At 42.8% G+C, this 17,030-nt stretch overlaps 1 protein-coding gene across 1 annotated transcript in view; it reads right to left on the bottom strand.

Moving 5' to 3' along the window:
- The window catches only part of lipca (lipase, hepatic a), a 50,528-nt gene that overhangs the window by 13,269 nt on the left and 20,229 nt on the right, over window positions 1-17,030 (bottom strand). The window contains exons 3-5 of the mRNA XM_034190084.1: window positions 10,995-11,174; window positions 951-1,068; window positions 584-817 (exon numbers count right to left, since the gene is read on the bottom strand). Of these exons, the coding sequence (XP_034045975.1) occupies window positions 584-817; window positions 951-1,068; window positions 10,995-11,174 (532 nt within the window). The remainder of the gene's footprint in view (window positions 1-583; window positions 818-950; window positions 1,069-10,994; window positions 11,175-17,030) is intronic.

Genomic DNA, 17,030 nt, shown 5'->3' with positions numbered 1-17,030 from the left:
GAAACAACATACTAAACATACATAATAAATTTTGTGTAAGTAGGCTACTGCTTGTTTTCTAACTTCCACTGCTGCACCCACAGCTAATTACCTCAGTCAGAGGTGTTCACCCAGTCAAGAGCTGAGAAACACCACAGTTAAAAACAAATAAACCCAGAAACAAACAAACAAACAAATCCTCATGAGCAGGACAGGTAGACATAAAAATAAGCAGGGCAGGTGCGATCCAGGAGCAGGGTTGGAGACACCTGGTTTACAGTTGTTCAGCCAATCAATGGACAGCATCAATGGACATATATCAACTTATGAGTAACTTACGAAACGTGTCAACAAGTGCATAACCTGCATGTCTAGAGACATGTCTAAAGGCATGCAGGTTATGTGGATTGGAAACTTTACAATTGTCCAGGTCTCCCTTATAAAAGAGATCTTGGTCTCAATGGGACTAACCTGGTTAAATGAAGGCTAAATTAAAACAGTTTATGCATGAACCCCCACCATGTGGAACTGTAAAAGGTCAATAAAAACTATCTTGCACAACATGACCCCTTTATGTAGGCATGACTGGCATGGTTTATCATACCGTAGACCCCGTACTGGTTAATGTGATCGAAAATGTTTCCCAGGTCACATCCTGGTTGGAAGTCTCCTCCATTGGGATAAAAGTCCCAGTGTGCCACCGCTTGTTTGATCCCCACACTGAGTCCCATATATTCGTGAGTGTAGGTGTGGATAGCATCCACGAATTCAGCATCATCAGGAGACAGTCTGTCTGTGGCAGCCATGCCTTCAAACAAAGGTCCTGCTGGATCCAAACCTACACAGAGAGAAATGGGCTCATTATTCAGAAATACTGTAACTCTGCTCTTTGTGACGTTTATTTTGGTTGAAGAATTTTAAAAGGGTTTGTTATATAAGGTTATCAACTTTACATAGTGGGAAAACCTCACCAGTTATTCTGCCAATCTTCTCTGTACTTTCCAGAAAGCTTCCAGCAAATCCTGAGATATGAGCACCAAGACTGTAACCAATCAAATGAACCTTTCTGGCTGGAAACTGAAAATGTTCCTGTTGAAGAATGATAGCTGAAACTGAGTTTTAGAGTTGTTTGGAGGTCAAACTTAAAGGAAAAGTTCTTTTTTGTATGTGTGTTACCCTAGTGCAGTGATTCTCAACCGGGGTGCCGTGATCGATCGATCAGGGGTGCCGTGGGCAATTATCAAATATCACCATTATCGGGTGTATGTGCTGTAATAGTGTGGCAAATGATGTAATGCTCTTTTATTCCAGTAGATGGCAGCAAAGTGCGCAGTAGCGCTGAGCCGTGTGCCGACAAGGAGGCGTGATCGCCATTTTAATTCCGGGCAAGTTAGTGATTTGTGTGCACAGAAGTTCACTTAGTCTCGTCAAGAAACAGGTGGAATATGCCGGAAAGCTGCGCATGTTGGCAAAGTCACAAACGGAGGAACAAGGGAGACAATATTTCCTTCCATAAGTAAGTGGTTTTGGTTATTGTTGTCACTTTGTCCGTGATATTTGGATGATAAACAGCTGTATGTCTCCTGCCGTACCTGTGTCGCCCGATGACACGGATAATTAATTTCACTTATGTCTAGTTGATATTTTCCACTGCTAGACCAATGTCTAGTTAAAATTCTTGTCGTTAGTGACTAAAAATTGTTCGACAACACTGGGGGTTTTTTTTTTTTTTTTTTGCACCTTAAAATAATGAGATTAATGACCCGCGCTGTGCTGCCACACACACAGAGATGTGCACACACACACCGCTGACTTCATGAATGAAACTCGGTCAATAAAGGATAACTGTGTAAAAATATAATATATATAAATGTATTGCAATGGTTTTAGGAGCCGCGCTGCGTTGAACACAGCAGCAGCAGCTCAGCCGAGCAGCGTAGCTTAACAGCACAGATCCGTGTAACTTTCAACACTAATATTTGAGAATGTGTGTGTGTCAGAGTAAGTTTAACACTTTCCTGACATAATTTAATGTAATTTAATTTTACTGGCTCGATATCCAGGACAAAATGGCATTTTAACACGTATTTTGCGAGCATTTTTCTGAGTGTGTTCAGTCGCGAATCTCCAATGAAAATGCATTAACATCCGGGTACTTCGTCAATATTTTGCCCGGTTAGGAGACGTCATGTCGCTGTCCATGAAGGGACGTTTTCGTTTAGTGTGCAGCAATGGGACTGCGCTCTCTAGTTCTTATATACAGCTCCATGACTATAGTATACTATGTTACATCATATCTGTACCGCACGTGTTGCTAACGCACCGTGTAGAGACAGTCGAGTTAGTAGTGTGTGATACATGACAGTGGTGTGCCGCAGGATTTTGTAAATATAAAAAGGATGCCGCGGCTCAAAAAAGGTTGAAAATCACTGCCCTAGTGACACTAAAACATCAATAGCAATCAAACCTCTGACTGCTGTACGCACCTTTGAAAATTGCTTTGTTTGCAAAGATCCTTTCTGGAAAAACTAATGCTTAAGGGTCCTATCTCACTGGGTGCGACTGTTGGAGAGCAGTTGGAGATGCGACTTAGAGACCAAACACGAACGAGCGACAGTGTTGCAGTTGGTATCTCACTGAAGTGGCCACTCGCAGCTGAAGATGAATGATATGTTTGCACATAAAGTCTTCAGCTCTTATCAAAGGATTCAAAGGAATTTATTCAAGGATTCAAAGGAATTTTATTGTCATATGCACAGAAGAACATGTTCCCTGCACAATGAAATGTGTCTACTGCATTTAACCCATCCTAATTGCCAGTAGGAGCAGAAGTCACCATTAGGCGCCCGGGGACCAGCTCCAGATGTACATCCCTGCCTTGGTCAACAGCAGGGCTGAGCAAACCAACACCGACCCATAACAAACAACACACACACAACACATAGGCCGGCCCAGTACATAAACATATATTGAAAAGCAAAACACGAGGGAAAAGGACAAAAAAAAACCCTCATAGCCGCTGCGTTACACAGCAGCAATGAGGAAAAAAATCCCCATCAGCACAGAAAAACAATAATCACACAGACAAAACAAGGACGCAGGACGACAACTGAGATTTGAAAAGGTCCAGTTTATCAGAACACTCCGGAGGCAGCCTGTTTGGCGCCGTCAACGGCCTTGTCCGACAATCCTGGAGGGGGAGGGGCTCAGCCCTGAGCAGTCCTGAGCAGTCCACACAGTCAACATCAGAGCTGGATAAGCTGAGGGGAGGGGGGAAGACCAGGGAGCGAGGCTTAAGTGTTGATCTTCTGAGGAGGTTTTATCACAGCGATCTTGAAGTGCAGCTGTGTTCGGGGAAGCCAAATGAATAACCAGATTAGCAGACGCCTGAAAGATTCCACAGTTCTGAGAACAGAGTGGCTCTCAATGCATCTGAATGTAGAATGTGGTCTTCACAGACGATCAAAGTGGGTTTCCAGGGCTGCGATTCTGCTCGAGATGTTTTCCAACGTGCAGTTAACACCCACCGACTGCGCAGCCACTGCCTTCCCAATCGAATCAATCATGTAGGGCAGCCTGGAAGGACCAATCAAAGCTGCTTCCACTTTCTTGATTTTCCGGTAAACCAGCGCAGTGCCCGCTCCACACAGCAGAAAGCCGGTCACCACCAAGCCGAATATGTACACATCTTTGACGTCCTCCACAGAAAGCATGTAAAGGCACATGACCTGCCATTTCCTCCACGAGTCCATCACGTAACCCATCACATGCGTCCCGGCAGGACAGGTTGGGTCCTCCGCCCCCGAATGTCTTGTAGAAAAAATAGTGTCAGTTGCGTTCAGAGACCACTTTAACAGATCCATTTTTGTCATTTTCCAGAAGAGCAAAGCTGCAGCCTCACAGACAACACGCCACAGAAGCAGGAAAGATAAGGAGGGAGGGAGAAGAGAAAAGTGCGTCCGTCTCGGCTGAGTGCAAGCTGGCAAAAAAAAAAAAAAAAAAATTATCCTGCTGTTATCCATGTGAACAGACTGTGGAAATTCCCACTCTTCTTCTTATGGCTGCTCCTGTTAGGGGTCGCCACAGCAGATCAAGCGTTTCCATCTCACCCTGTCCTTTGTAACTTCCTCTGTCACACCAACCACCTGCATGTCCTCCCTCACAACATCCATAAACCTCCTCTTTGGCCTTCCTCTTCTCCTCCTGCCTGGTGGCTCCATCCTCAGCATCCTTCTCCCTATATACCCTGGGTCCCTTCTCTGCACGTCCAAACCATCTCAATCCCACCTCTCTGACTTTGTCTCCAAACTGTCCCACCTGAGCTGTCCCTCTAATATGTTCATTCCTAGTCCTGTCCATTCTCGTCACTCCCAAAGAGAATCACATCTTCAGCTCTGCCACCCCAAGCTCTGCCTCTTACCAATAATGGCAAAAATAAAGCAAAATAAATAAATGATAATAAAGCCTACAGCGCACTCACTGATTTGCAGAATGATGTCCCTGCTGGATCTAGTGTCCTATCTTCCATGTCCAGTATAGAATCCATCCATTTTTTTTTTATACCCACCCACTCATTTTCAACCTCTTACTGCAATTAAGGGTCACAGGGGCTGGAGCCTATCCCAGCAGTCACAGGGCATAAGGTGGGGTACACCCTGGACAGGACGCGAGTCTGTCGCAGGGCCAAACACAGACAAACAAACACATTCACACCTGCACGTACACCAACGGACAATTTAAAGTTTCCAGTTCTCCTAACCTTCATGTCTTTGGATGCAGGTGGAAGCCAGAGCACCCAGAGGGAACCCATGTAAACACGGGGGATATGCAAACCCATGACCTTCTTGCTGTGAGGCAATAGTGTTAACCACTAAGCCACCCTGCTGCTCCATATACCATATATAATCCATATATCCATAATCCATATATAATTAAGTGTCATGATGGCTCAGAGATCCATGCACAGTGATCGTTCATGTGCTGGACCAGCCTTTTCTCTGTGATGCAATGATGTCCAGCAGTGCATCAGGGGTGTACATCCTCTGATTTGATTTGATTTATTCAGCAATAACATTTTAAGTCCCTTCAGCTGTTCTCTTGTTTGTATTTTATTATTTAGGGCCTCCACAGCAGATCCAAGTTGGATCTGCACATTGATTTGGCACAGATACGTCTTCCTCCATTCTCGTGCATTTTGGCTCTGATGGACATATGATGTCACATTTCCATGGCGCTGCATTTAGAAGAAATGTTTTCCCGGTTTAAAGACAAATCAAATCAATTTTATTTATATAGCGCCAAATCACAACAAACAGTTGCCCCAAGGTGCTTTATATTGTAAGGCAAAAGCCATACAATAATTACAGAAAAACCCCAACGGTCAAAACGACCCCCTGTGAGCAAGCACTTGGCGACAGTGGGAAGGAAAAACTCCCTTTTAACAGGAAGAAACCTCCAGCAGAACCAGGCTCAGGGAGGGGCAGTCTTCTGCTGGGACTGGATGGGGCTGAGGGGAGAGAATCAGGAAAAAGACATGCTGTGGAAGAGAGCAGAGATCAATCACTAATGATTAAATGCAGAGTGGTGCATACAGAGCAAAAAGAGAAAGAAACACTCAGTGCATCATGGGAACCCCCCAGCAGTCTAAGTCTATAGCAGCATAACTAAGGGATGGTTCAGGGTCACCTGATCCAGCCCTAACTATAAGCTTTAGCAAAAAGGAAAGTTTTAAGCCTAATCTTAAAAGTAGAGAGGGTGTCTGTCTCCCTGATCCGAATTGGGAGCTGGTTCCACAGGAGAGGAGCCTGAAAGCTGAAGGCTCTGCCTCCCATTCTACTCTTAAAAACCCTAGGAACTACAAGTAAGCCTGCAGTCTGAGAGCGAAGCACTCTATTGGGGTGATACGGTACTATGAGGTCCCTAAGATAAGATGGGACCTGATTATTCAAAATCTTATAAGTAAGAAGAAGAATTTTAAATTCTATTTTAGACTTAACAGGAAGACAATGAAGAGAGGCCAATATGGGTGAAATATGCTCTCTCCTTCTAGTCCCCGTCAGTACTCTAGCTGCAGCATTTTGAATTAACTGAAGGCTTTTCAGGGAACTTTTAGGACAACCTGATAATAATGAATTACAATAGTCCAGGCTAGAGGAAATAAATGCATGAATTAGTTTTTCAGCATCACTCTGAGACAAGACCTTTCTAAAGACTTCTACTGTAATGAAACTTATTCCCCACTGCTGGGTAGTCCATTAAAGTAAATGTAAATGTTATTAAGAAATGATCAGACAGAAGGGGGTTTTCAGGGAATACTGTTAAGTCTTCAATTTCCATACCATCAGTCAGAACAAGATCTAAAGTATGGTTAAAGTGGTGGGTGGACTCATTTACATTTTGAGCGAAGCCAATTGAGTCTAATAATAGATTAAATGCAGTGTTGAGGCTGTCATTCTCAGCATCTATGTGGATGTTAAAATCGCCCACTATAATTATCTTATCTGAGCTAAGCACTAAGTCAGACAAAAGGTCTGAAAATTCACAGAGAAACTCACAGTAACGACCAGGTGGACGATAGATAACAACAAATAAAATTGTTTTTTGGGACTTCCAATTTGGATGGACAAGACTAAGAGTCAAGCTTTCAAATGAATTAAAGCTCTGTCTGGGTTTTTGATTAATTAATAAGCTGGAGTGGAAGATTGATGCTAATCCTCCCCCTCGGCCCGTGCTACGAGCATTCTGACAGTTAGTGTGACTCGGGGGTGTTGACTCATTTAAACTAACATATTCATCCTGCTGTAACCAGGTTTCTGTAAGGCAGAATAAATCAATATGTTGATCAGTTATTATATCATTTACTAACAGGGACTTAGAAGAGAGAGACCTAATGTTTAATAAACCACATTTAACTGTTTTAGTCTGTGATGCAGTTGAAGGTGCTATATTATTATTTCTTTTTTTTTTTTTTTAATTTTTATGCTTAAATAGATTTTTACTGATTGTTGGTGGTCTGGGAGCAGGCACCGTCTCTACGGGGATGGGGTATTGGGGGGATGGCAGGGGGAGAGAAGCTGCAGAGAGGTGTGTAAGACTACAACACTGCTTCCTGGTCCCAACCCTGGATAGTCACGGTTTGGAGGGTTTAATAAAATTGGCCAGATTTCTAGAAATGAGAGCTGCTCCATCCAAAGTGGGATGGATGCCGTCTCTCCTAACAAGACCAGGTTTTCCCCAGAAGCTTTGCCAATTATCTATGAAGCCCACCTCATTTTTTGGACACCACTCAGCCAGCAATTCAAGGAGAACATGCGGCTAAACATGTCACTCCCGGTCCGATTGGGGAGGGGCCCAGAGAAAACTACGGAGTCCAACATTGTTTTTGCAAAGTTACACACCGATTCAGTGTTAATTTTAGTGACCTCTGATTGGCGTAACCAGGTGTCATTACTGCTGACGTGAATTACAATCTTACCAAATTTACGCTTACCCTTAGCCAGCAGTTTCAAATTTCCTTCAATGTCGCCTGCTCTGGCCCCCAGAAGACATTTGACTATGGTTGCTGGTGTCGCTAACTTCACAATTCTCAAAACAGAGTCGCCAATAACCAGAGTTTGATCCTCGACGGGTGTGTCGTCGAGTGGGGAAAAATGGTTAGAGATGTGAACGGGTTGGTGGTGTACAGGGGGCTTCTGTTTAGGACCTCGCTTCCTCCTCACAGTCACCCAGCCGGCCTGCTTTCCCGGCTGCTTGGGATCTGCTGGGGGACAGCTAGCGGCGGCTAAGCTACCTTGGTCCGCACCAACTACAGGGGCCTGGCTAGCTGTAGGATTTTCCAAGGTGCGGAGCCGAGTCTCCAATTCGCCCAGCCTGGCCTCCAAAGCTACGAATAAGCTACACTTATTACAAATACCATTACTGCTAAAGGAGGCCGAGGAATAACTAAACATTTCACACCCAGAGCAGAAAAGTGCGGGAGAGACAGGAGAAGCCGCCATGCTAAACCAGCTAAGAGCTAGTAGCTGCGCTAAGCTAGCGGATTCCTACAAACACACAAAGTGAATAATGTGTAAATAATTTAGAGGTGATTCAGCAGAGGGAGTGCTTTAGTTAAGGCATGTGAAGATTACACTGTGAAACAAATCGTTATCTAGTTATCTAGATCAATCTAACTACGCAGATTAAACAGCTAACAGATGCAGCAAAACACCGCTGTCCTCCGGAACAGGAAGTGATACAATACCGCAGTGAGAGCCAACCACCACATAGAGTGCATCACACCACCGCAACACATACAGTAAAGGCACATACGGTGCATCCCGAAAGTATTCACAGCGCTTCACTCTTTCCACATTTTGTTATATTACTGCCTTATTTGAAAATGGAGTAAATAAATTATTTTCCTCAAAATTCTACTCACAACACCCCATAATGACAACATGAAAATATATACAGTATTTTTTAATTTTTTACAAATTTATTAAAAATAAAAAAAAACTAAGAAATCACATCTACATAAATATTCACAGACTTTGCTCAATACTTTGTTGATGTACCTGTGGCAGTAATTACAGCCTCAAGTCTTTCTGAATATGATGCCACAAGCTTGGCGCACCTATCTTTGGGCAGTTTTGTCCATTCCTTTTTACAGCACCTATCAAGCTCCATCAGGTTGGATGGGGAGCGTCAGTGCACAGCCATTTCCAGATCTCTTCAGAGATGTTCAATTGGATTCAGGTCTGGGCTCTGGCTGGGCCACTCAAGGACATTCACAGAGTTGTCCTGAAGCCACTCCTTTGATATCTTAGCTGTGTGTTTATGGTCACTGTCCTGCTGAAAGAAGAACAGTCACCCCAGTCTGAGTTCAAAAGAGCTCTGGAGTTTTCATCCTGGATGAAGAACTGCAGAAAGAGACATTAGGTGCATGTGAGTGGAACAAAAAAGGGTTAGTATTTGTTGAAAACACGTTGTGGATCAGCTGTTTTTAGCGAGGAGAGACAGAGTGGCACAGAGTTTAAATAAAGGGAAAAAAAGTCTAAACATGTCTTTGTACAGCCATAACTCTGAATGCTTTGAGAGAAAACTGTTTTTCAACTCGGAGCACAGTGGAGGAAAAGCTTGCAGTTCACTGAAAGTGGGCAAAGTGGACAGTTCAACCGAATGCTGTGCTCCTGACACCGGTGTGAGGTACTCAGCACTCCCCCTTCTGAGTACGGCTTTAATTAAGCAATTGACCCACAATACAAAAATAACAGTAATGCACAGTGACTTGGAGAAGTACCTTTAATTTGATTACTGATTTAGAAAGATTGACACGTTAGAGTAGTCGTTACTGAAAAAAACGTTCAGATTAGAGTAACGCATTACCAAGTAATGTGTTACTAAGTAAGGCCTTACCAGCATCACTGGATGGAGGCCACTGTGCTCATTCATCTTTCCTTCAAACCTGACCCAGTTCCTGCCTCTGAAAAACATCCCCACAGCATAATGCTGCCACCACCATGCTTCACTGTTGGGATGCTGCTTGTTTCCTCCAAACATGGCATTCATGGCAAAGAGTTCAATCTTTGTCTCATCAGACCAGAGAATTTTGTTTCTCATGGTCTGAAAGGCCTTCAGGTGGCTTTTGGCAAACTCAAGGTGGGCTGGCATGTGCCTTTTACAAAGGAGTGGCTTCCATCTGACCACTCCACCATGCAGGCCTGATTGGTGGATTGCTATAGAGATGGTCCTCCTGGAAGGTTCTTCTCTCTCCACAAAGGAATGCTGGAGCACTGACAGAGTGACCATTGGGTTCTTGGTCACCTCCTTGACTAAGACCCCTCTTCCCTGAGTGCTCAGTTTAGATGGGTGACCAACTTTAGGATGAGTCCTGGTGGATCCGAACTTATTCCATTTATGTATGATGGAGGCCACTGTGCTCACTGAGACCTTCAAAGCAGCAGAAATGTTTATGTACCCTTCCCCAGATTTGTGCCTCAAGACAATCCTGTCTCAGAGGTCTACAGACAATTCCTTTGACTTCATGCTTGGTTTGTGTTCTGACATCCACTGTCAACTGTGGGACCTTATATGTAGACAGGTCTGAATACTTATGTACATGTGATTTCTTAGTTTTTTTATTTTTAATAAATTTGCAAAAATCTAAAAAAAAACTTTTTTCACATTGTCATTATGGGGTATTGTGTGTAGAGGTTTGAGGGGAAAAAAATGTATTTGCTCCATTTTGGAATAAGGCTGTAACATAACAAAATGTGGAAAAAGTGAAGCGCTGTGAGTACTTTCCAGATGCACTGTACGTGTGCTGCTTGAGCTGGAACTGAGCAGTGTGTCTCATTTAATGAAAGCATGTCATCATAGTCCCTTCTTGTTCGTCCATTCCTCACATCGTGCACATCAATGAACTCCCATCGCATGTCCTCAGAGAGAGAGAGGAGGGGGAGGAGCAGAGAGGGCACTCCAGATTAAAAAAAAAAGATTTAAGCTACACAGTATTGTGTGCTCCAGTCTCGTGCACCTCAATTAAAAAACAAACCAAAAAAATTTACATGCATAAGAACAGAGGTACTCATGTCCACTGCAACTTTGGCCAGACTGGCAGAAGTGGCTGTTCCTGTCCGATCATCTCTGCTATTGTGGTGTGTTCCCCCACAGCTCATTTGTGTGGCCCAGCACTAATAATTCTACTACTCAGTTTTGATAGGTATAAAAATATAGTATGATGTCATTTAAAGCTGTGTTCCAGGTGCTCTATTGACACATGTTTCCTTTCCATAAATTTGTAGAAAAGGGGATTTGTCTCATGGGATGCAGCTGACAGTGGTGAATCAAGCACTCAGAGATTTGATTGTTAAAAATGTGTTCATATGTTATGGTTTTTCAACAAAAGCGGAAGTTATCCTTTAATTACACCCTATTTTAGGCTGCTTCTGCAATCTTTTTTAATGTAGGAGATTCAGAAGCACATAAATGATAATCACATTGAAAATAAAGTTAGCAGAAAGCCATCTTCTTACCTTAAGTGACCCCAGCAGGTAGGCAATGTCTCTTCCAACAGTTCGGGCGCTTTGTACAGCTTTGGGGTAGTGCTGGTTCGCCAGGGGCAACCAGTCGGTGATTACTACATTGACATCTGTTAACTTGGTTTTCAGGATTGTAGCTAATCTGAGCACCCAGCTCTCCATGATACCATTGATCTATTAAAAAAAAAAATTATAACAACAAAAAGAACACCAAAATGCATATGGAAAACAGATTTATTTATAACATTTAGTGGGCACACTGTAAAGCAATCAGCTAAATATATACCTGCTACGTTAGTACAACACCAAATCAGAAATAGTTGATAGATATCCATTCCTGTATTTTAGGCCTGTGACACATGACAAAAAATGTTGGGATGCTAAAGCATTTACCACTTCGTAAGGTTGCAGTTCCTTCTTAAAAAACTTAAACTTTTTTGCATTAAGGATACCAAGTAATGAAACAATTCAGGTGTTACTTTGCCTTCAAACGTCTTCAGGTCTGCAACAGTAAGGAATCTTCGTTAGTGCAGCAGCTAAGTGAATATTTACTGAGGGATCCTTCAAATGGTGATGCAATCACCAAATTTGGCACACATACTCCTTAGACATTACTCTTTTAAAAATGCCGGGTACCCACGTGAACTTTCAATAGGCGGCCCAAGAAGGGGTCAATTGAAGTATTACACAGGGTCAATTGAAGTATTACAAAATTGGAGCAACTTTAACTTTTGACCCCTGTACAAACTGAAATTGACCTTTCTCAGTGTTCTTGCTGTTTTTACCCCATAACTCCAGACCATTCATTCACAGATAGTACAAACTATACCTTTTTGGAATCTTTATGATCAAATAATATGGAATACCTTTCAATATGATTGGAGCATTTTTAAATTTTGACCCCTGTGTAATACTTCAATTGACCCCTTCTTGGCCGCCTATTGAAAGTTCACATGGGTACCCGGCATTTTTAAAAGAGTAATGTCTAAGGAGTATGTGTGCCAAATTTGGTGCTTGCATCACCATTTGAAACATTTTTTTCAGTTATCCGCTGCACTACGTTGTTGCATTTCTAAGTTCAAAATTCTCCACACATTCTCTATTGGGGACAGGTCAGGACAGCAGGCAGGCCAGTCTTGTATCTGTACTCCCTTCTTCTGTAACCAATATAGAGCCATTGCTGCATTCCAGGCCTACATGTTCCAAAAAAGTTGGGACACTTTGCCACAACATTGCTGCTTTGCAATGTTGGCATTCCTCCTCATGACACTTAAAAGATGTTTTAATGTTGAGCATTGCAAACAATAGTGTGTCTGGTGTTATTTTGTGCCGTTCTTCCAGCAAACACTTCTTAAGGCATGCAACAGTACGGCACTGTTGTTGTCACATTTTTTCATTTCAAAATTATCCACACATTCTCTGTAGGGAACAGGGCAGGTCTGCAGACAGGCCAGTCCACCATCTGTACCTTGTTCCTCCAAGCCATGAGTTCTAACATGCGCAGAATGTGGTTTTGTATCATTTTGTTGAAAAAATGTGTGGATGTCCCTCAAAAAGATATCATCTTGAAGGCAGCATATGTTACTCTAAAATCTCAAAGTACTTTTCTGCATTAATGTTGCCATCACAGAAGTGTAAATTACCTTTGACAAGGGCACTGACACAACCCCTATACATGACAGACCTTGGCTTTTGGGCTTGAAGCTGATAATAAACTGGATGGTACATTTCATCTTTGGTCCAGAGTACACTGTGTCCATTTCTTGTAAAAAAAAAAAAAAAAAAAAAAAAAAAGGAATACTAATTTGTCTGACCACAGTACACATTTTCACTGTGTGATGGTCCAAACCAGATGCCTCTGACCCCAGCGAGGTTGACGCTACTTCTGGACAAGGTTAAGGGCCCCTTCACACATAAGACGATTGAGGCTGAATGGTGCACAAATGACAAATGACACTCAAATGACACTTGTGAAAAATCGGAGCTGCACTCAAACGCCTTGTACAGCAGTCGCCACATCCATGTGGGCACAGCACATGCACTCTACATTCATCTGCCCTTCGCACCGGCAACCCATTCGAACGGCAGCCAGATGAGGTTGGACTGCCATCTGATCATGCTCGCAACATTTGCACAGCATGTCAAATGGAGGTCGTCCTTATCGTGCCGCGGCTGAGGGGCTGCACGAAATCACCGGCCATGTCGAACCCTGGCTGAATGACGTGATCGAGACAGCCTTCACACCAACGGCTAAATGACGGCAAATGCCAGGTGAATGGCCATTTGACCCACTCTCGGCCGGAGTTGGCCAGAGTCCAGGTGCCACCCACAATCATCCAACACCATTCGCTGGGCACTTAGAAAAGGCGGGGCCATTCATGCAGCCAGCACAAAAGTAGAGAACAGGTAGGCCACTTTCAAGCTGCAATGGACAGTGCAGACATAATTCACCATACCAGCTTGTCACCTGTGGTTACAGTATGTTTTCTGTTCTGCATGTGATAGAACGCCAAGATGAGTGAAGCGCATATTCAAGTGTCGCCACTTGTGATTACACTGTGTTCCCTGCCTTACATCTGTTAACAAGCCGAAATGTGCATATTGATGCCTTCCCATTGGAATCCCTACGGGATGTGCATGTTTCCTGACAGGACCCCTGCATGGGTGATGGGCGACTGTCTGTTATCGCTAAAAATATGATTGAACTGTCTTGGCCCCTTTGATGATTTCCCATCAGGATCCCTCTGGGGTTAAGGAGTGGAGCTGAGCATCTCTACAAAGTCTGTGGTGTGTGTGAATGAAAATGCGTTAAGCAAAATGCTTGGTTGTTAAATAAATAAATAGTTAAATAAATGAAATGGCTGTGCTTTCTCTCATCCAGCGCACACAATATGTATAAAATGGACAAAAGGTATAAAACAGACAAAAGCCGTTATATGTATGTAACGGATTAGTTACAGTCAGGAGGCGCCGAACAATCTACGGGGAATCCCCCAGCAGCCTGGCATTGAATAGGGGTCTGCCTCATTTAATGGCTAGGTCAAAACTTCATCTGAAAAATATAAACGCCAACCTTAAGTAAGAACCAAGCATTATGCGCATTTAAAAGGATAACATTTAGTTGAGTCACTCTTCTTTCAGTCGGCTGCAGAGTGGTACCTTAAGATCCTAAAGCCTGATTTATGCTTCTACAACTCCATAACTCTGTGGCCATGCAGTGATGTCGATGTACGCATGAGTTCTCCGTCACGTTGGTGGGTGTCAATGTAATTTACCGTAGGAACTGTGGCTTTTTCTGGGTAAATTTGTCCCTCAATGAGCTCCACTTCTTGATACAATCATCAACCTCCAAACCAGTGTTATGGTACGTGCAATTTCCCTCAATGAATTTCAGGTGATTTGAGTGTCTTTGTAGTTCTTCAACTCCGTGTTGTAAAACTGTCATATTGAGGAAGGAGTGAAACCAGAAAATTGCTGTCTCCATCGTTTAGCAGGTACACGTCAGGCTACGGAGATGTTTCGCTGCCAAACAGAGGGCTCTGGTCTAAAACGGTTGTCTTTGGTTCACCATACCCAGGGATATGTGTGAAACGTAACACCATATAACAGTGCAGGCAGCAAGCAGCATTTTGTTAATAATCACCAGCCTTTAATTATGCCCTGCCTCGTTTCGGCGCACGTTTGAAAAAAATAAACACCCAGTCTTTTAATCAAGGAAATACAGTACCCACTTTCAGGGTCGGACTGGGAACAAATTTCGGCCCTGGCATTTTTCCTCTGGACCAGCCCACTACTGGCCCGATGAATCCACCCCTAAACACGCACACCCACCCGTCCATACCGAACCCTCAATGAACAAATACTATACACCTAAACACCATGAACACACACCTAAACACACACTTTCACTGTCATTTCACCTTGATCATAGTACAAAACGTGGACCCGGCGCCACGAGGGGGCATCCTGATAACATTAAAGGCAATTACATATTTTGACGAAATTACAAGTTTAAATGACTATACCAGTGATTCTCAACCGGGGTGCCGCGGCATTCTAGGGTGCCGTGATCGATCGTCAGGGGTGCCGTGGGCAATTATCAAATATCACCATTATCGGGTGTATGTGCTGTAATAGTGTGGCAGGTGGTGTAATGCTCTTTTATTCCAGTAGATGGCAGCAAAGCGCGCAGTAGCGCTGAGCCGTGTGCCGACAAGGAGGCGTGATCGCCATTTTAATTCTGGGCAAGTTAGTGATTTGTGTGCATAGAAGTTCACTTAGTCTCGTCAAGAAACAGGTGGAATATGCCGGAAAGCTGCGCATGTTGGCAAAGTCACTAACGGAGGAACAAGGGAGACAGTATTTCCTTCCATAAGTAAGTGGTTTTGGTTATTGTTGTCACTTTGTCCGTGATATTTGGATGATAAACAGCTGTATGTCTCCTGCCGTACCTGTGTCGCCCGATGACACGGATCATTATTTTCACTTATGTCTAGTTGATATTTTCCACTGCTAGACCAATGTCTAGTTAAAATTCTTGTCGTTAGTGACTAAAAATTGTTGGACAAGACTGGGGAGTTTTTTTTTTTTTTGCACCTTAAAATAATGAGATTAATGACCCGCGCTGTGCTGCCACACACACAGAGGTGCACACATACACCACTGACTTCATGAATGAAACTCGGTCAATAAAGGATAATTGTGTAAAAATATAATATATATAAAAGTATTGTAATGGTTTTAGGAGCCGCGCTGCGATGAACACAGCAGCAGCAGCTCAGCCGAGCAGCGTAGCTTAACAGCACAGATCCGTGTAACTTTCAACACTAATATTTGTGAATGTGTGTGTGTCAGAGTATGTTTAACACTTTCCTGACATAATTTAATGTAATTTAATTTTACTGGCTCGATATCCAGGACAAAATGGCATTTTAACACGTATTTTGCGTGCATTTTTCTGAGTGTGTTCAGTCGCGAATCTCCATTGAAAATGCATTAACATCCGGGTACTTCGTCAATATTTTGCCGGGTTAGGAGACCTCATGTCGCTGTCCATGAAGGGACGTTTTCGTTTAGTGTGCAGCAATGGGACTGCGCTCTCTAGTTCTTATATACAGCTCCATGACTATAGTATACTATGTTACGTCATATCTTTACCGCACATCTTGCTAACGTGCTAACGCACCTTGTAGAGACAGTCGAGTTAGTGGTGCGTGACACATGACAGTGGTGTGCCGCAGGATTTTGTAAATATAAAAAGGATGCCGCGGCTCAAAAAAGGTTGAAAATCACTGGACTATATATATATATATATATATATATATATATATATATATATAAACATCATGAGGTTTATGTCACAGAAATCCTACTTTACAATCACACTGCAGTCATTGTTAAATTATTTCCTTTTGCATTTATAATAAAAATATTTATTTAGTGTTTTAGTGTTTGTTTTTCTGGTTGAAATAAGATATAAATAATCTACCAGACTTCAAAAAAATATACAAGTTTCCATGTTATTTTATTTGTCTAAAAATAAATGTCTGAGGTTCCTTATGTTAAACAAGAAATTATCTAATCTGAAATAACAGGTGGTTTTAATACAGATGAAAGGTTTCTAAAGAACCATTTATTGATTTATTTACCTATTAATTACAAGTGTTCTAAACTTTTTTTTAACAGTAATCAGAAATTTTGAGGTAACAACAACAAAAAAACATTTCCAATGATTTTTCTTCAGAAAACTGCTCTATAAATGAGCAGTCCTGTCACACGTTAATGTTTTGTACAGATCAGTGGTTTCTGCACCAATCGGATTGGTCCAATCCATTTTGTAGAGATCAGTGGTTTCTGCCACGAGTCTTCCGTGTTTTGGCCCGACGCGTCGTTCCTATTGGACAATGCCAAGGTACGTCACAGCTCAGAGTGTCGAAAGTTGGCGCACCTCATCTCAACAGAACACCGGCTCTGTGGTATGCAAGAGATCACTTGACCGAGGGGCTATACGTTCAAATAATAATTTTAAAA

Source organism: Thalassophryne amazonica, chromosome 2, assembly GCF_902500255.1.
Source record: "Thalassophryne amazonica chromosome 2, fThaAma1.1, whole genome shotgun sequence".
Taxonomy (NCBI): domain Eukaryota; kingdom Metazoa; phylum Chordata; class Actinopteri; order Batrachoidiformes; family Batrachoididae; genus Thalassophryne; species Thalassophryne amazonica.
This window is presented reverse-complemented; position numbering and strand designations above follow the sequence as displayed.